General features: G+C 40.7%; 1 protein-coding gene across 3 annotated transcripts in view; it reads right to left on the reverse strand.

Moving 5' to 3' along the window:
* Positions 1–20,010, reverse strand: part of antxr2a (ANTXR cell adhesion molecule 2a) — a 116,319-nt gene extending 96,309 nt beyond the window's left edge. Inside the window, exons 1-7 of one of the 3 annotated variants that reach the window (XM_061904951.1) lie at positions 19,526–20,010; positions 12,459–12,530; positions 5,021–5,092; positions 4,871–4,952; positions 4,707–4,811; positions 4,574–4,642; positions 3,440–3,520 (exon numbers count right to left, since the gene is read on the reverse strand). In XM_061904951.1, coding sequence (XP_061760935.1) covers positions 3,440–3,520; positions 4,574–4,642; positions 4,707–4,811; positions 4,871–4,952; positions 5,021–5,092; positions 12,459–12,530; positions 19,526–19,695 — 651 coding nt within the window. In that variant the 5' untranslated portion in view covers positions 19,696–20,010. Of the gene's footprint in view, positions 1–3,439; positions 3,521–4,573; positions 4,643–4,706; positions 4,812–4,870; positions 4,953–5,020; positions 5,093–12,458; positions 12,531–19,440 lie in introns of all 3 variants that reach the window. The other 2 variants (XM_061904952.1, XM_061904953.1) reach the window with 2 other exon arrangements.
* Positions 20,011–21,683: the final 1,673 nt, after the last annotated feature.

The following is a 21,683-nucleotide window of genomic DNA, read 5'->3' on the forward strand; positions in this document are numbered from 1 at the left end:
AACTATGCAACATTTTTATATAGTAGAAGGTTGTGGACATAAACCCACACGAGTTTGACATCCAATTTAGACCCGGAGATGGCCAGAATGACACAAAATACACTTTTTTAAAAGCTTCAGGAGGATTTATGATTAATTGTTGATGTCACGGGGAATATATAAACATCCCATCAGTCTTTATCGCAGTGAGAGCAGACATTGTACAGTAAATGATTGTTTTATTATGTTTGTTGTCTCTCATCAAGTCTGACATGATTAGTAGTCTTCTTCTTGATGTTGTTGTTGAAGGGAAAGTGAGCGTTCTGATGTGTCTGTGAAATTAATACGTCAAAATATGTAAATATGACATGTTATAATGAATGTTACTACATGACATATATACTTACATCATGTATATATTACATGTTATTATGAATGTTACTACATGACATATATACTTACATAATGTATATGTTATATGTTATTATGAATGTTACTAGATGACATAAATACATGATGGATGTTTTTAGAGTGCCTTAAAGGCAGAATAGATCAACTCCCAGTGACTCCATTGTTAGCCGACTCTTGCTAGCCTATATTTACAATTTAGAATGCATAAAAAAAGAAACGTGTGTTTTGTCTCAAATAAATTGTGAACTGTGAATGACATTCCAAATAAATAAATAAATAATGATGAGTTACTCGTGACTTTTCTAGCCAGCAGGAAGTGGCGCGGTGGTAGGTTGTTGAAGGAAGGATGGATCTTGTGGCCAGAGATGTCTTGTTTTTGGGAATACTCTAACATGTGAGGTGATTAGCTTTTCCCAAGCAACAAACATTGCTCGCAAGCTTTTGTGTCCTTGGGGAGGCTCCCAGTCCAGAGCCAGGACTGGACTCTGTCAAAGCGTTTTGTGGGAGCGGGATTATCAGGTCCTCACTAATTCCTCACCAAAAAGAGCCCGGAATGGTCGCAGGATTCCGTGGTACTAATCGGTGATCCTGTGGTACTAATCAGTGATCCCGTGGTACTAATCGGTGATCCTGTGGTACTAATCGGTGATCCTGTGGTACTAATCAGTGAAGGAGCAGTGTGCAGTGTTTTGGCAAAGTCAGCAAAACCCTGAAAGACTCCACACACAGCTTGTTTATGTCCAGGGCTCATATTGATTAGTATTAGTCAGGTTGCCACATAAGCTCGGGTATTTAAACATTTTCAACATTATTTTGGAGGAAAGGTGGGAGCAGAAGTGACATAATGTTTGATTTATCATCAAACATCTTTATTACGAGTGTTGCCAACATTTGAGATCTACATATGGAAAATGGGTCAAATCACAAAAACTCATTGACTTGATTTTATACACTTTTATAACTCTTTATGCATTTATACATTGAAATAAAATCAATTGTGGGCTCCTCCATGAAGGCTTGAGTTGGGACATTTTTCAAGACGGACTTTACAGAAAGTATGAGAATGTGTGTGCTGCTGCCTCATCGTCTCTACTTGTATAATCATCTCATACTTGTCAAGATATTTACCCAAAGTTTGCATTTTTGGCAAAGGTAATTTTTTTCTGTCTTTCATTGTTTGTTTTTTTTAAAAAGGTACCGTATTTCCTAGAATAGCCGCCGGGGCGCTAATTAATTTAAAACCTCTTCTTACTCCTGCGCTTATTCAAAGCATGCGGTAAAAGTGAGCAGGCACTAATAATTTTAAAACCTCTTCTCACCCCTGCGCTTACCAATGGCATGCAGTAAAAAAATTGATAGTCATAAAAAGAAAACAATAATAAAAAATTATTCTGCGTCCACGGCCCCTTGGTTGGAAACCACTGCTCTACAGCATGTCATCGCGCCCACTTTTACACCATGCTGTCTGCGTGCCTGTCGGACGCATGCGTTTTGCTGCTTATTATACGAGATTGCAATGCACACTTGATCAACAGCCATACCTTTTACACTGATGGTTGTGATATAAACAACTTTAAAACTCTAACTATTATGCGCCACACTCTATGAACCCACACCAAATACATTTCTGGAGAGCATTGGCTCCGTGGCACATTATAAACGCAGAATAGGGATTACCCATAATGCCGTGCATCCGTGACTCTTGGATATATTATACACACGCCCCCAACCCCACCCACCTCAACCAACGCACGGGGGGGGGGAGCGCGTGCATAATATATCCAAGAGTCATGGATGCACGGCATTATGGGTAATCCCTATGCTGCGTTTATAATGTGCCACAGAGCCAATGCTCTCCAGAAATGTGTTTGTTATTCTTATTTGGTTAGGGTTCACAGAGTGTGGCGCATATTAGTAAGAGTGTTAAAATTGTTTTATATCACAACCATTAGTGTGATCTGTATGGCTGTGGAACAAGAACCCTGGTTTACACACAGTAAAGGCCTAAAAAATATCCTCTGCCATTTTGAAAATTACGGCAGGGGAAGCGTCACTCGTGACGTCACGAATTTGACCCGCCGGTAAAAGTAAGCATGCGCTTATTAATTTGGTGAGCGAGTTTTACCCGGCAGTAATTCAAGGCAGGCGCATATTACATGCCTGGCGGCTATTCAAGGAAATACGGTAATTACAATTAAAAATGATTTTAAAAACAGAAGAGATTTTGTATGTAAGAAAATAAAATAAAATATACATATATAAATATATTTTGTAATTGTTTATTTCACCTATATAGTTATTATTATTTACGCTATTATACTTTGGGTAGAGCGGGGAATTGCTGACTGTAAATGTGCACGTGCATTAGAAAAGTCTCCCAAAGGAAGGCCTCACATGTGGGAACGGGATCAGATTCTTCACTAAAGTCTAGGGCTGGGATTCTTATGGGCAGCACAACATTCCAGTTGCTTCTCAATTCAAAACAATTATCGATTCAAAATCAATACTTTTTAATAACAGCGGGTGCCAGTTCTAGATTGATAGATAGTACTTTTTTGATTCCTTCAGGAAAATGAATGAGCAACGACATCAAATAAACAAACAGCTCTGATCAATTTCTAAATGACTTCAAAGAAAACAGGTTTTGTTGAATAAAACTGTAGACAAACATCTGTCCAACACAGATGTGGATCATCCACATTGACATAATGATGAATGATTTGTCTGAGGACAGGATAGATACAAACTAGCTTTTTTGGAATTGATTAAGAATTGTTCCAAATAAGAATCGTGATTAATCTGAAAATCAATTTTTGTGTGTGTGTGGGTGTGTGTGTGTGTATCAGCCCAACTAAGAAGAGCCGCAGAAAAGACTGGATTGCTTCACCAGGTCACATGTCCAGCGGCCCTGGGCGGAGAAGGCTTGGACCAAAGAACTGGATGAGGATTAGTACAGCATGTGTACCCTAGGGCGGGCCACGCCCTCTTGCAGCTGCACACACGTAAACAAAGTTCTCCTCGGACAGGAAGCAGAGGAGGCCTCACTTACCGAGTTGACGATGCCTTTGAGCGCGTGGAAGCCATCTTTGACGGGGAACACCTGGTCCTTGGTGTCGGCGATGTCGGCGAGCTGCGGGGAGAGGAGAGGAGAGGAGGAGTCACCGCCAGCGAGCTTTGCAGCTCTCAAAGTACGGGGCAGCAGGCGCCGCGGCAGATGGCCGCAAACACTTCACCGCGCCACAAACTGGGACCAATGTTGCCTTTGTTCAGGACTTAACAGGCGCCGGGTGGTTACCAATGGTTACGGGAATGGGGGGGGGGCATGTTGGAACGCCACGCACTGACCACTGATGGGCCAAAAGTTGTACTACTTAATACACTAACTGTATGATCAGTCCCTGAAGGCATCACTGAATGCACAAACTGTATGATCAGTCCATGAAGGCATCACTGAGTGCACAAACTGTATGATCAATCCCTGAAGGCATCACTAAATGCACAAACTGTATGATCAGTCCCTGAAGGCATCACTGAGTGCACAAACTGTAGGATCAGTCCCTCAAGGCATCACTGAATGCACAAACTGTATGATCAGTCCCTGAAAGCATCACTGAATACACTAACTGTGTCGTCAGTCTTTGAAAGCATCACTGAAAGCACAAACTGTATGATCAGTCCCTGAAGGCATCACTGAATGCACAAACAGTATGATCAGTCCCTGAAGGCATCACTGAGTGCACAAACTGTAGGATCAGTCCCTCAAGGCATCACTGAATGCACAAACTGTATGATCAGTCCCTGAAGGCATCACTGAATACACTAACTGTATGATCAGTCCCTGAAGGCATCACTGAGTGCATAAACTGTATGATCAGTCCCTGAAGGCATTACGGAATGTACAAACTGTAGGGTCAGTCCCTGAAGGCATTACTGAATGCTTACATGGCGTCTGGTGGGTCAAGTGAAGCATTCTGGGAGATTCTGTAAAGTCAAAACCTTATATATATATTTTCATATATTTTTGAAAGATGGAAGAAGAAACGGGATGAGTGAAATTGTCGATTGGGATGTGAAGTGAATTTTTAGTGGTCTGTGATGGTGGATTATGCAAACGAGAGGATGACTCAGGCACTGCCTCAAGTAGCTGGCAGTCGTGTGAGGAAGGTGGTTTCCGCTCTCTCACCTGCTGCTCGTCAAAATCCTTGATGCCCACGCAGTAGACGCGAGCGCCGTAGGTCCGCGCCTGGTCGGCCTGCCATGGGAGGAGCCAGCTAAGTCAAAGAAAGATGGCGTCCAGCAATCAGGAAGTGTCTCACCTCGTTGACGGTGAGCTCGTGAACAAACACTTCCAGCTTGCCGTCCGTCAGCGCCAGGATGATGCTGGACGACTTGGTGGTCTGCTTCTGGATCTGGTCTGTGGCCTGCGGAGGTCAAAGGTCACCATGGAGTGGGGGATGGGGACACAACAAACATGGCCAACCTCTTTGATGCCCTCGTGCATGTACGTCTCGCCGGCCGGCTTGACGCCTCGCAGCTTCTCCAGGCCTTCCTCAATCTGGTACCTTGAACACAACACAGGCCACGCCTCCTGATATGGCGTTTCCATGGCGATGCTAAAGGTGACATTTACCTGTCTCCTGTCAGCGGGAGGATCACGCGAGCTTGGGCGGAGAAGACGATGAAGGACACTCTCATGCTGGGACTGCAGGGCGGAACAAGGAGACGGCCCACAGCCATTATTGCTCATCTAACGGGCTGACAAACCATATACACTTGTAGCAACCACATTCACTTCCAGCAACCATTGTCACTTGCAGCAACCACATTCACTTGTAGCAACCACATTCACTGGCAGCAACCGCATTCACTTGCAGCAACCGCATTCACGTCGGTTGTGTCCTGAGCAAGACACTTCACCCTTGCTCCTGATGGGTGCTGGTTGGCGCCTTGCATGGCAGCTCCCTCCATCAGTGTGTGAATGTGTGTGTGAATGGGTAAATGTGGAAGTAGTGTCAAAGCGCTTTGAGTACCTTGAAGGTAGAAAAGCGCTATACAAGTACAACCCATTTATCATTATACATGTATGCCTCTATACATACATACATATAAATACATACATGTATACATACATATAAGGTTGTGCCGAAATCAATTGATAAAATGGATTGATTGATGAAATGAACACACCCCCTGTACATCATATACAGTAAAGTCAGCACTTTAGATGAAACAAATAATGGTCATTTTAATATTATTTTGCACACAACTTAAATATGTTGCAAGGCTTAGTGTTTTTATTAAATCCATTTACTCATCAGTGACAAGTCAATGATTGCCATACATTTCGGAGTATAAGCCTATGCTATGAAGTCTGCGGCTTAAAAACTGGTGCGGCTGATTTATGGATTTTTAGCCGACGACAAATAAAGCAAACAGTTTTCATTAAACACAAGCAAATACACTTAAATAAATGGCGTGTTATTGTTTGTGCTATGGCGCCACCTTTAGGACGAGTTTGCTCACTGCACGTACTGCCAGGTGAACGCCTGCATGTGTTCCCTGCTGTTTAAAGCTTTGAACCGGAAGTAAAAGTGCCTTTCTGTCTTCTGGCCGTCCTTAGCGTTTCTGCTCGTACAGATTCTTCATTCATCCCTTTGTAAGTTTTACAATATAACTAAAACAATTCTGACTTGCTAAATCGTCCCGTGTGTGATGTGTGTAGGAGTGTGTTCATGCATATTTGTACCTGCTATCGTAATGTAATGCCACTAGCGTTGTTAGCATTAGCTAATATGCTAACACGTTTACGAGTGTCTGTGTTAGTATTATTAACTTACAATGGCATTCTTTTTGTGTTATTTCACTTTCACTAATTCCCCAGTAAATTCAGCAGAACGTCAGCGTGGAGTTGTTGAGTCTGTTTAGCTGATTGGAGAGCTAGATTGCGCAGCTAGTGGGATCATGACCATGACTTCTGTTTTGTTTGATCAGCCATTTTACTGCCCTGTTACAGATACTCTTTAGAAACAATTAGGGTATGTAAATAAATATTTAGAAAATCTTTGTGTGTAAATTTACTTGTGAGACCGTGTAGAGATGCGCGGTTTACGGTCTCATCCGTGGAGTCCGCGGATAAACCGCGGGTCGGGCGGTTGGCATGACGAATACATAGATTTTAATTAGATTCGGGCGGGTGGCGGTTGAACCATCCAGAAATATTTGATATGCATGGTTCTGTGATCGGTCTCCTTTGCCATTCAAAGTGCCATTTAAGACCCGTGTCATAAAGCGAAGAGATGATATTATTCTCCTGAATGACTGCCGGTAGTCACCCAAATAATAAGCATTAGGGCGTGCTGTGAAGCCATTGGCTTTGTCGCCTACTACAACATTTACGAACTGCTTGTCAGTCCAGCAACATGTTGTGTGAGGCTTCCGCGGCAACACGCACACGACTGCAAGGCATACTGGGTGACACAGAGTACACTAATGGTTGTGATGTAAACAATTTTAACACTCTTAGTAATATGCGCCACACTGTGAAGCCACACCAATTAAGAACGACAAACACATTTCGGGAGAACATCCTCACAGTAACACAACATAAACGCAACACAACAAATACCCATAATCCTTCGTATTCATGTTGTGTTGCATTTATGTTGTGTTACTGTGAGGATGTTCTTCCGAAATGTGTTTGTCAATCTTGTTGGGTGTGGCTTCACAGCGTGGCGCATATTAGTAGGTGTTAAAGTTGTTTATATCACAACCATCAGTGTTCTCTGTATCACCTAGTATGCCTTTCAATCTTGTACGTGTAATTGCGGAAGCTGCACACAACATGTTGCCGGACTAACAATCGGTTCGTACATGTTGTTGAAGGTGTCTAAGGCAATGGCTTCACAGCACGTCCATATTCTTGTCATCAAGATGAACGCTATTAGATAGTCGCGGGAACGTTAGCGGCTCCAAATGTCATCATTACTCTGTGAAACAGGTTTAAATAGCTCTGTGAGTGGTAAAAGCGGACAATCTCTGATGTATTTCAGCGGGCGGTTGGCGGGCGGGTACGGTCCTGATAAAATGTTGATTCGGGTGGATGACGACTTTGGTGATGCGGATGATATAGTTGCCTATCCGTGCATTTCTACCGTGTACGTTGGATGAGGTTGTGACATCATGTGACTTGTGTACGTTGGATGAGGTTGTGACGTCATGTGACTTGTGTACGTTGGATGAGGTTGGGACATCATGTGACTTGTGACATGGTGTATGTTGGATGAGGTTATGACATCATGTGACTTGTGTATGTTGGATGAGGTTGTGACATCATGTAACCTGTGAGACGGTGTACGTTGGATGAAGTTGTGACATCATGTGACTTGTGTACTTTGGATGAGGTTGTGACATCATGTGACTTGGGTACGTTGGATGAGGTTGTGACATCATGTGACTTGTGAGACGGTGTATGTTGGATGAGGTTGTGACATCATGTGACTTGTGAGACGGTGTATGTTGGATGAGGTTGTGACATGTGACCTGTGAGACGGTGTATGTTGGATGAGTTGTGACATCATGTCTGACTTGTGAGACGGTGTACGTTGGATGAGGTTGTGACATCATGTGACTTGTGAGGCGGTGTATATTGGATGAGGTTGTGACATCATGTGACTTGTGAGACGGTGTACGTTGGATGAGGTTGTGACATGTGACTTGTGAGGCGGTGTATGTTGGATGAGTTGTGACATCATGTCTGACTTGTGAGACGGTGTACGTTGGATGAGGTTGTGACATCATGTGACTTGTGAGACGGTGTACGTAGGATGAGGTTGTGACATGTGACTTGTGAGGCGGTGTATGTTGGATGAGGTTGTGACATCATGTGACTTGTGAGAGGGTGTATGTTGGATGAGTTGTGACATGTCTGACTTGTGAGACGGTGTACGTTGGATGAGGTTGTGACATCATGTGACTTGTGAGACGGTGTATGTTGGATGAGGTTGTGACATCATGTGACTTGTGAGAGGGTGTATGTTAGATGAGTTGTGACATCATGTCTGACTTGTGAGACGGTGTACGTTGGATGAGGTTGTGACATCATGTGACTTGTGAGACAGTGTATGTTGGATGAGGTTGTGACATCATGTGACTTGTGAGACGGTGTACGTTGGATGAGGTTGTGACATCATGTGACTTGTGAGACGGTGTACGTTGGATGAGGTTGTGACATCATTAGACTTGTGAGACGGTGTACGTTGGATGAGGTTGTGACATCATGTGACTTGTGAGACGGTGTACGTTGGATGAGGTTGTGACATCATGTGACTTGTGAGACAGTGTATGTTGGATGAGGTTGTGACATCATGTGACTTGTGAGACAGTGTATGTTGGATGAGGTTGTGACATCATGTGACTTGTGAGACAGTGTATGTTGGATAAGGTTGTGACATCATGTGACTTGTGAGACGGTGTACGTTGGATGAAGTTGTGACATCATGTGACTTGTGAGACGATGTATGTTGGATGAGGTTGTGACATCATGTGACTTGTGAGACAGTGTATGTTGGATGAGGTTGTGACATCATGTGACTTGTGAGACGATGTACGTTGGATGAGGTTGTGACATCATGTGACTTGTGAGACAGTGTATGTTGGATGAGGTTGAGACATCATGTGACTTGTGAGACGATGTACGTTGGATGAGGTTGTGACATCATGTGACTTGTGAGACAGTGTATGTTGGATGAGGTTGTGACATCATGTGACTTGTGAGACGATGTACGTTGGATGAGGTTGTGACATCATGTGACTTGTGAGACAGTGTATGTTGGATGAGGTTGAGACATCATGTGACTTGTGAGACGATGTACGTTGGATGAGGTTGTGACATCATGTGACTTGTGAGACAGTGTATGTTGGATGAGGTTGTGACATCATGTGACTTGTGAGACAGTGTATGTTGGATGAGGTTGTGACATCATGTGACTTGTGAGACGGTGTACGTTGGATGAGGTTGTGACATTATGTGACTTGTAAGACGGTGTATGTTGGATGACGCCAACACACCCAGCAGGGGGTTGGATGTGTTCCTGTGGGGATAAATTGGAGTTGTTAGTTCCACATGGCGTAACAGAAGCGTTCCTGGTGAGCGAACGTCTTTCAGCAGATTGTACTCGCCGCGTTCCTCGCCGTTACTGTACATTGTCTGGCTGCCGCCGCCGCCATCACAAAACCCTCCCCCCCAGCCCCCGCCGCCAATACTCCCGTTGCAAATGGCCATTCTCACAGCCCAGAAGAGCGCTCCACTCCGCCACCCACTCCCACCTGCCGCCTTGGCTATTTTCTTCCAACGAGCGCTCCGTTCTGGCGGGGCCGCCGCCGTCTGTCCCGCGCTGGCAGCCGCCGCCAACACTTCCAGCCTCCGACTTTGCCGCTAAAATTTGGTCTGAAGAGAGGATGCGCGGGTAAGGGACGGCTGCCTCGTCCTCCATAAGTCATGTGAGGAGCGCCATCGTGCGAGATGTGACGACTACAGGGACCGTAGATAACCACAACGATGCCACCAGGCTACTAATATTCACACAGCATCTGGAAAGTACAACAGCAGTCAAGTTGTCACCTTGTGGAAATACTAACTAATCCTTTTCAACTTACATTCAATGGAATAGACTGCAAAGACAAGATAGTTCATGTTCACACTGACAAACTTTGCTATTTGTTGCAAATATTAGCTCATTTGAAATTTGATGCCTACAACATGTTTCAATAAAGCTGGCACAAGTGGCAAAAAAGAGTGAGAAAGTTGAGGAATGCTCATCAAAGACTTATTTGGAACATCCCACAGGTGAACAGGCTAATTGGGAACAGGTGGGTGCCATGATTGGCTATAAAAGCAGCTTCCATGAAATGCTCACTCATTCACAAACAAGAATGGGGCGAGTGTCACCACTTTGTCAACAAATGCCTGAGCAAATTGTTGAAGGACAACATTTCTCAACAAGGAATTTAGGGATTTCACCATCTACGCTCCGTAATATCATCAAAAGGATGAGAGAATGTAAAAAAATCACTGCACGTAAGCCATGATATTACGCACATTCCATCCCTCAGGCGCTACTGCATCAAAAAGCCACATCAGTGTGTAAAGGATATCACCACATGGGCTCAGAAACATTTCATAAAACCACTGTCAGTAAATACAGTTGGTCGCTACATCTGTAAGTGTAAGTTAAAACTCTACTATGCAAAACCACAGCATTTTATCAGCAATACCCGTAAATGCTTCGCTGGGCCCGAGTTCATCTTAGATAAGATGGAAAAGTGTTCTGTGGTGTGAAGAGTCCTCATTTCAAATTGTTTTTGGAAACTGTGGACCAAAGAGGAAAAGAACCATGGGGACTGTTGTAGGGTGAAAGTGTTCTAGGCAGCATGTGTGATGGTATGTGGGTGTATTACTGCCAAAGACATGGCTAACTTACACATCTGTAAAGGCACCATTAATGCTGAAAGGTACATACACCTTTTGGAGCAACATATGTTGCCATCCAAGCAACGTTATCATGGACGCCCCTGCTTATTTCAGTTACCATTTACAAGACAATGTCAAGCCACGTGCTTCATAGTAAAAGAGTGCGGGTACTAGACTGGCCTGCCTGTAGTCCAGACATTGAAAATGTGTGAAGGCTAAAATATGAGGCGGGAGACTGTTTAACAACTTAAGCTGAACATCAAGCAAGAATTGGAAAGTATTCCACTTCAAAAATGTGTCTCCTCAGTTCCCAAACCTGCACTGAGTGTTGTTGAAAGGAAAGGCCATGTCTTTTCTCGTGTCTTTTTTTGGTCATTCTGCCAACTCTATATCAGTCCCAAAGAGACAAGTGAGGAAAGGAGAAAGAAATCGCTTTGGAGTTAAAGAAAACCAAAGGACTACTAGTGAGGAATACATCCATGCTGCTATGGAAGAATAAACAAAGCAGGAACTTTTAATTGTGATAAGAAACAAACTTTTCTGTAAGAATATGCCAAAGCAGACTTATATCACAGTGAAGTATAAGCGCTGCCTCACACACGCACGCACGCACGCACGCACACACACACGCACACACACACACACAGACACCTGACCCCCTGTCTGCTCCTTTCTCGTCAGATCCTCCTTTGCCGATGTTAGCGCAAGTGGATTTTACTTTTTAAAAATATTGTTTGTATTGTAGTGATGTCCAGGGTGTACCCTGCCTTCCGCCCGATTGTAGCTGAGATAGGCGCCAGCGCCCCCCGCGACCCCAAAAGGGAATAAGCGGTAGAAAATGGATGGATGGATGGATGATATGGTTTGTTAAAGTTAAATATGCTTGGTGATTTCTGATTGTTTCTGAGGGCACCCAATGGATTTTTGTGTGTGAGCGTGCGTTGGCAGAGCAGCACATACGGCGCAGTTCAGCTTGCTGATGTTGTTTGGTCCTGTTAATACATGTGATGTTGATTCTCCCCTCCAGTACTGTACAGTCTACAGTCTACAAAGCTTCACTAAAACATACAACCATTATTCATATTTACATTCTTTCTTGTGGAGATTCTTGCTTCACTAAAAGCCAGTTCAAGAACCAATTAGGTTCCGAAGTGGAGGTTTCACTGTCCTTGTAGTCAATTTCAACAGATAAGATGCACCTTACAAACAGTAACAGGTGCAACACTTACGGTATAAACACTTTGTAGGACCCAACCAAACAAAGTGAAATGGGTGCACACTTGCAAAACAAAGACACAAGTGGACAGTAGAGTTATTATTAGTGTGAACAAATGAACATGTATGACCACATGAACACACAAAAGCACAACACTTTGGAACTGGTGAATCTTTGGGTTCCGTGGTACCAGGAAATGGTCTTGTTCCACTACCTAGTACCATGCCAAGCTATTGCTGCAGTATTGACACTATTGGAACTTTGTCTCTTGCAATTTGGGTTCCTTCCTATTTTTACTTTCTGTTGTTGTTGTTGTTGCTGCACAAGCCCACGTATGTGAAGTGTCCGCCTGACCAAAACCTATTCCTCTGAGCCCGCACTCACCTGACAAATCGTTCCGTGAGGTTCCTGACAAAGGAGTAGATCTCAAACCAATCGGTGGCTACACTTCCCGACCTGAAAGGAGACAAAGGATGAAATCATGCAACAGTGAAGGTGTGTTAAAGCAGTAAATAAATAAAATACAAATATTTCTAACACTTGTTAACATTTAGATCAACACATGTAAATGGAATAGTGTTGGCACTATGTCTTTAGGAGTTTTAGAGGCACAATAATCTACTTCAATTATCTGCATTGTTAGCCACCTCTTACTTGCCACATTTTACGCGTTAGAATGCATAAAAAAAGACAAACATATGTTCTTGTTTGGCATAAGAATTGTGAATGACAGGCAAAATCCCCCCTAAAAAGTCACATTTAGGGGACTGTAGCCAGCGGGAGATAAGAATAAAGTAGTAGAAGGGGTCTAGAACACACTTAAGTGGAGCTACACAACATGACATAACAAGTAGTAGAAGGGGTCTACAACACACTTAAGTGGAGCTACACAAAATGACATAACAATAAAGTAGAAGGGGGTCTACAACACACTTAAGTGGAGCTACACAACATGACATAACAAATTAGTAGAAGGGGTCTACAACACACTTAAGTGGAGCTACACAACATGACATAATAAAGTAGTAGAACGGGTCTACAACACACTTAAGTGGAGCTACACAACATGACATAACAATAAAGTAGTAGAAGGGGTCTACAACACACTTAAGTGGAGCTACACAACATGACATAACAATAAAGTAGTAGAAGGGGTCCACAACACACTTAAGTGGAGCTACACAACATGACATAACAATAAAGTAGTAGAAGGGGTCTACAACACTTTAAAGTGGAGCTACACAACATGACATAACAATAAAGTAGTAGAAGGGGTCTACAACACATTTAAGTGGAGCTACACAACATGACATAACAATAAAGTAGTAGAAGGGGTCTACAACACTTTAAAGTGGAGCTACACAACATGACATAACAATAAAGTAGTAGAAGGGGTCTACAACACATTTAAGTGGAGCTACACAACATGACATAACAATAAAGTAGTAGAAGGGGTCTACAACACATTTAGGTGGAGCTACACAACACAGCATGGCCACACTCAAGTTAGCAGCTGCCTGGCAAGGGTTTCTTCTGCTGGATGACGCAACTCCTCTTCCTTCCTGTTTTGCATCATCCACCAAGGAACATTTTGGTGTCCTTCAGGCCAGCACACACAACTTACACTTCACTGTCCTGACAACAACATCAACTTCATTTATTAAACACATTTAAACTTCAGCACAGGAGGAGCCAACGTGCTGCACAAAAGGCAGCTGAAAAGATAACACAACACAACACAACACAAAACACAACACCATAAAAACAAATATATAAGAACAAAAAAAGAGGTTGACAGCAGGTGCATTGTGGGACACCGTAGCAGGATGGAGACAACAGAGTGTTAAAGGCCAGGGAATAAACGTCTGTTTTTAAGAGCCATTTCAAGACATGAAGAGAGGAGGCCTGTCTAACATTCCAAGGTAAGTCTTTCCATCAACGTGAACATGAAGGCACCACATTAACATGAACGCACTACATGAACATGACGGCACCACATGCACATGAACGCACCACATGAACATGACGGCACCACATGCACATGAACGCACCACGTGAACATGAAGGCACCACGTGAACATGAAGGCACCACGTGAACATGAACGCACCACCTGAACAAGAACATGAACATGAAAGTACCACGTGAACATGAGCGCACCAAATGAACATGAACATGAACGCACCACGTGAACATGAAGGCACCACATGAACATGAACGCACCACATGAACATGAAGGCACCACGCCCTTTCCCTGGATCTCCCTTTGATATTTACTGCTTGTTCTCAACTCCTATCTCCACCATTGCTGACTTGGCGCTGACAGGAAACATAATGACGAGCAGCTGGGAGTCATTTTCATGATTCATCTTCTCAAGTTTCCCCATCTTCATGCAGATTTTAACCCCTGCCTCTTCACGTCACCCAACAACTTGAATTGTGGCAAACACCTTTCCTTTCACTCTATGCAGCCATTACCTAGTACCATAATCACTGGAGGACGAGGCAAAACACGTTGCGCACTAAGAGCAGGTATGCCAACCGCTAAACTAGCTGCAAAGTTTGCTTGAAAGCAAAAGTGCTCAGTAAAGTTGAAGAAGCAAGAAAGAAAACATTTATTAGCAGTAAATTAAATATCTTCAATTCCGGACTACCCTTTGAAACCTGCGGCTTATGAAACAGTACGGCTAATTTATGGCTTTTTCTGTGCTGACGGCCATAATGCTTGTAGTTTTTTTAAAAGAAGCAAATACACTGACAAGCTGTGTTATTGTTTATGCTCGGGCGCCATCTTTTGGACCAGCTTGTTCACTGAAGCTAAATTGTATAGACGAAGCTTTTGGCTGGAAGTAAAAGTGCCGTTCCGTCTTCTAGCCGTCCATGGCGTTCCTACTCGTATGGAGTCTTCATTCATCACTGCAAGCAACGTTCGTAAGTTTTGCAATATAACTAAAACAATTCTTACCTCTTAGAGAATCCTGTGTGTGATGTCTGTAGGAGTGTTTCCATGCATATTTGATTTGAATCGTATTCAATACTGATATCTAAATTAGCCAGTTATAAACTTGTCAAATGAACAAAAGATGATGATTTAGTTAGCAGATAAACCTTATGATTAGGTCATGTTGACTAGAAAAACAAGTACTAACCAAACATGCTGCAGAAATAACTGCCTTTTTTTGTTTTACATACAATAAGTTTGTGCTAGAATAAATAAACTAAATATTAATGAATAGGTTTCTCAAATAAACTGTCAATAAAATGAAAGTGCAAATGGAAATACAATTTCACCTTTTTAGTCATAATTTTTGCGCTTGGTAAACTTCTTCCTTGATATTGTTATTACTGCCACAGGTGGTGGAAAGGAGCATTACAACTGAGTGCAGACCACAGCTGAGAAACAGATTTTTTGGCGGCCCAACGATGGGCCACGGCCCTACGGTTAGGAAACACTAGTCTACATAATATGCAGTGCCAGTTCTTTGGTTGCATAAATGATGTTTTACGGTTTTATCTACGTGCCTATACTTCGACAGGCTCTTCTCCCCGTCTGCTAGCGAGTCTACGGACAACCGGGCGCTACTTTGTATTACAAATGGCCAGAGTGGAGGATGCATGTGCACGCACGAGCCAGTCTGCCCCACAACAAGAGGAAGGAGGAAAAGAAGCAGCCTTAGACGACAATGGTGGGCTGGCGCAAAGCACTCTGGGTACATTTCACAGCCACTCGGGGACATGCTTGCTATGGTATGTTGTGATGTATTATGTTTGCTATGTTATGTCGTGATGTGTTATGTTTGCTATGTTATTTTGTGATGTGTTATGTTTGCTATGTTGTGATGTGTTATGTTTGCTATGTTGTGTTGTGATGTGTTATGTTTGCTATGTTGTGTTGTCATGTGTTATGTTTGCTATGTTATTTTGTGATGTGTTATGATGTTTGCTATGTTATGTTGTGGACTTGTGATGTGTTATGATGTTTGCTATATTATGTTGTGATGTTTGCTATGTTATGTTGTGATGTTTGCTATGTTATGTTGTGATGTGTTATGTTTGCTATGTTATGTTGTGATGTGTAATGTTTGCTATGTTATGTTGTGATTTGTAATGATGTTTGCTATGTTATTTTGTGATCTTGTGGTGTGTTATGATGTTTGCTATATTATGTTGTGATGTTTGCTATGTTATGTTGTAATGTTTGCTATATTATGTTGTGATGTTTGCTATGTTATGTTGTGATGTTTGCTATGTTATGTTGTGATGTTTGCTATGTAATGTTATGAAGTTTGCTATGTTATGTTGTAAAACTTGTGATGTGTTATGATGTTTGCTATATTATGTTATGATGTTTGCTATGTTATGTTGTGATGTTTGCTATATTATGTTGTGTTATGTTTGCTATGTTATGTTGTGATGTGTAATGTTTGCTATGTTATGTTGTGAACTTGTGATGTGTTATGATGTCTGCTATATTTTGTTGTGATGTTTGCTATGTTATGTTGTGATGTTTGCTATGTTATGTTGTGATGTGTTATGTTTGCTATGTTATGTTGTGATGTGTAATGTTTGCTATGTTATGTTGTGATGTGTAATGATGTTTGCTATGTTATGTTGTGAACTTGTGATGTGTTATGATGTTTGCTATATTATGTTGTGACGTTTGTTATGTTATGTTGTGATATTTGCTATGTTATGTTGTGATGTTTGCTATGTAATGTTGTGATGTGTTATGTTTGCTATATTATGTTGTGATGTTTGCTATGTTATGTTGTGATGTTTGCTATGTTATGTTGTGATGTGTAATGTTTGCTATGTTATGTTGTGAACTTGTGATGTGTTATGATGTTTGCTATATTATGTTGTGATGTTTGCTATGTTATGTTGTGATATTTGCTATGTTATGTTGTGATGTGTAATGATGTTTGCTATGTTATGTTGTGAAATTGTGATGTGTTATGATGTTTGCTATATTATGTTGTGACGTTTGCTATGTTATGTTGTGATGTTTGCTATGTTATGTTGTGATGTTTGCTATGTTATGTTGTGATGTTTGCTATGTTATGTTGTGATGTTTGCTATGTTATGTTGTGACGTTTGCTATGTTATGTTGTGATGTTTGCTATGTTATGTTGTGATGTTTGCTATGTTATGTTGTGATGTTTGCTATGTTATGTTGTGATGTTTGCTATGTTATGTTGTGATGTTTGCTATGTTATGTTGTGAACTTGTGATGTGTTATGATGTTTGCTATATTATGTTGTGATGTTTGCTATGTTATGTTGTGATGTTTGCTTTGTTATGTTGTGATGTGTTATGTTTGCTATGTTATGTTGTGATGTGTAATGTTTGCTATGTTATGTTGTGAACTTGTGATGTGTTAGGATGTTTGCTATATTATGTTGTGATGTTTGCTATGTTATGTTGTGATGTTTGCTATGTTATGTTGTGATGTTTGCTATGTTATGTTGTGATGTGTTATGTTTGCTATGTTATGTTGTGATGTTTGCTATGTTATGTTGTGATGTGTTATGATGTTTGCTATGTTATGTTGTGATGTGTTATGATGTTTGCTATGTTATGTTGTGATGTGTAATGTTTGCTGTTATGTTGTGATGTTTGCTATGTTATGTTGTGATCTGTAATGATATTTGATATATGTTGTGATGTGTCATGATGTTTGCTATGTTATGTTGTGATGTTTGCTATGTTATGCTGTGATGTGTAATGTTTGCTATGTTGTTGTGATGTTTGCTATGTTATGCTGCGATGTGAAATGATGTTTGCTATGTTATGTTGTGATGTTATGTTTGCTATGTTATGTTGTGATGTGTAATGATGTTTGCTATGTTATGTTGTGATGTTTGCTGTTATGCTGTGATATGTAATGATGTTTTCTATGTTATGTTGTGATGTTTTATGTTTGCTATGTTATGTTGTAATGTCTTATGATGTTTGCTATGTTATGTTGTGATGTGTAATGTTTGCTATTTTATGTTATGTTGTGTTATGATGTTTGCTATGTTATGTTGTGATGTGTTATGTTTGCTATGTTATGTTGTGATGTGATGTGTTACGTTTGCTATGTTATGTTATGATGTGTTATGATGTTTGCTATGTTATGTTGTGATGTGTTATAATGTTTGCGATGTTATGTTGTGATATGTAATGATGTTTGCTATGTTATGTTATGATGTGTTATGTTTGCTATGTTATGTTTCCTATGTCATGTTGTGTAATACTGTTTGCTATGTTGTGTAATACTGTTTGCTATGTTATGTTGTGATGTGTTATGTTTGCTATGTTATGTTGTGATGTGTTATGTTTGCTATGTTGTGTTGTGATGTGTAATGTTTGCTATGTTATGTTTTGATGTGTTATGTTTGCTATTATGTTTTGGTGTGTTATGCTTGCTGTGTTATGTTGTGATATGTAATGTTTGCTATGTTATGTTGTGATGTGTTATGTTTGCTATGCTATGTTGTAATGTGTTATGGTGTTTGCTATGTTATGTTGTGATGTGTTATGATGTTTGCTATGTTATGTTGTGATGTGTTATGATGTTTTCTATGTTATGTTGTGTTGTTTGCTATGTTATGTTGTGATGTGTTATGTTTGCTATGTTATGTTGTGATGTTTGCTATGCTATGTTGTGATGTGTTATGGTGTTTGCTGTTATGTTGTAAAATGTGTTATGTTTGCTATGTTATGTTGTGATGTGTTATGTTTGCTATGATATGTTGTGATGTTTGCTGTGCTATGTTGTGATGTGTTTTGTTTGCTATGATATGTTGTGATGTGTTATGGTGTTTGCTATGTTATGTTGTATTGTTTGCTATGTTATGTTGTGATGTGTTATGTTTGCTATGTTATGTTGTGATGTTTGCTATGCTATGTTGTGAAGTGTTATGGTGTTTACTATGGTATGTTGTGATGTGTTATGATGTTTGCTATGTTATGTTGTGATGTGTTATGTTTGCTATGCTATGTTGTGATGTGTTATGTTTGCTATTCTATGTCGTGATGTGTTATGTTTGCTATGCTATGTTGTGATGTGTTATGGTGTTTGCTATGTGAAAGGGAATAAGCGGTAGAAAATGGATGGATGGATGTTATGTTGTGATGTGTTATGTTTGCTATGCTATGTTGTGATGTGTTATGGTGTTTGCTATGTTATGTTGTGATGTGTTATGTTTGCTATGTTGTGATGTGTTATGGTGTTTGCCAAGTTATGTTGTGATGTTTGCTATGTTATGTTGTGTTATGGTGTTTGCTAAGTTATGTTGTGATGTGGTATGTTTACTATGTTATGTTATGAAAGCATGTATTGACACATGTATTCCAGTATAGAGAGTTGAGGGGGAGACTTACTTTGTCCAGGACGAAGTAAAGATCGTATTTAGAGAGGAGACTTGTCCAGGACGAAGTAAAGATGGTATTTGGAGAGGAGACTTACTTGTCCAGGACGAAGTAAAGATCGTAGGCTCCATGACAAGAGGCTTCCTCCGCCCAGCACGTCGAGGCCAACACGACCAGCAGCAGCGCAGCCAGGGCGGACACTTTCCACCAAGTTGGGCCGGAGAAAAGTTTCCCCTCCGGAGTGAAGCGACGCGACTTTCTGCACATTTTCGGACTCCTTGCCGGCCAAGTTGCTGAAGAGCAGGTCTACGGCGCGCTAGCCAGTGAGCTAGTGACGCATGGCAGCAACAAGTTCACCACCTGGCCTGCGACATAGCGGAAATTACCGCGGAGACGTCATCGTTCTTGCCTCACTTTGCATCCTCGGCACACTGGAAGTAGGTGAGGAAGAAGACAAAAGAAGGACGGTGCACCGAAGTGATGAAAACAAAGATTGTGCACTAAAGTTGCAACACCACTAACTTTACTTGCTGCTGCGTTCAGGGACTCCCGGGATACTAGCCTTTGTCGGCCTCTTCAGGGACGCTGGGAAAAAATGATTATCTGTGCATAAACACTCCATGTGACGTCATCAAATAACGAGAAATCAGTTTGGGAGTTATTATCATCATTATTATTATTATTATTATTATTATTATTATTATTATAACACAATACAGCTTTGATTTTTAAAAAAACATCAACATTTTATTGAAGTTGATAGAAACATTCATTGTAATAATAGTTCTCTCTCGAAATACTTCAAATCATGTATTATGATTACTGCTATATTTCACAATAAATACTGTGTAATAGGCGGTGCCCAAAAATTGATTACCAAACAAATTGCAAGTCTTATTCATCCTGAATCTAAATTGCTTCTTCTTTTTCAAACATTTATTTTAAAAAAAATACGAATATATATATATATATATATATATATATATATATATATATATATATATATATATATATATGTGTGTATATATATATATATATATATATATATATATATACACATACATATATATATATATATATATATGTGTGTGTGTGTGTGTGTGTGTATGTATATATAAATACAGTATTTATATATATTTTTGATAACACATAAGTTTATACCTGTATTTTCTCCCCTGACTCCAGGAAGAATCCTAACAGCTTCTGTTGTCCAAAAAAATGAACATGAATGAATATACAAGAGGATAGTCTGACGTATAAATTCCAACATTGAGTCCCAGTGGCAGAATGCTAGGCGAGGCTAATTGCGTGAGTTAGCATCTTCACCTATGAAGTACATCTTCATATTGCTGCATACCATATAATTCCACCAGCAGCTGTTTTCCAGGACCGAGAGGAAATTCCAAGACAGGTAAGAGATGCACACCTTGTTCAGACAGGAGTGTGGGAACAGGATGTGAGTCACACTTGCCCTTGAGCAAGAAGAATAAAAATATTATACAATATTACTATATCAATGTGTGACATGTAGAAGGTATGTCTGCAATATAAACACATCCTGCACCCTGCATAGGAGCCCTTTATCTGTGGGGGCCTGTTTGTCAGGGAATAAATGACAGGCTGTAACATATTCAATTGTACTGCAAACTCACTCCAAGTCCCTTCCTGCTCCGCCACTGATAATAAGATGTCAATTTTCTTTTATTGTCTTTTGTACACTCATACTATATATGTATATATGTGTATGTATGTATATATATATATATATATATATATATATATATATAGATATATATATATATACATATACAGTGGGGCAAAAAAATATTTAGTCAGCCATCGATTGTGCAGGTTCTCCCACTTAAAATGATGACAGAGGTCTATAATTTTCATCATAGGTACACTTCAACTGTGAGAGACAGAATGTGAAAAAACAAATCCAGGAATTCACATTGTAGGAATTTTAAAGAATTTATTTGTAAATTATATTGGAAAATAAGTTTTTGATCAACCATTCAAAGCTCTCACTGATGGAAGGAGGTTTTGGCTCAAAATCTCACGATACATGGCCCCATTCATTCTTTTCTTAACACGGATCAGTCGTCCTGTCCCCTTAGCAGAAAAACAGCCCCAAAGTATAATGTTTCCACCCCCATGCTTCACAGTAGGTGCGGTGTTCTTGGGATGCAACTCAGTATTCTTCTTCCTCCAAACACGACGAGTTAAGTTTATACCAAAATGGATACATGGATGAT

The sequence above is a fragment of the Nerophis ophidion genome, linkage group LG01, assembly GCF_033978795.1.
Source record: "Nerophis ophidion isolate RoL-2023_Sa linkage group LG01, RoL_Noph_v1.0, whole genome shotgun sequence".
Classification (NCBI taxonomy): Eukaryota; Metazoa; Chordata; class Actinopteri; order Syngnathiformes; family Syngnathidae; genus Nerophis; species Nerophis ophidion.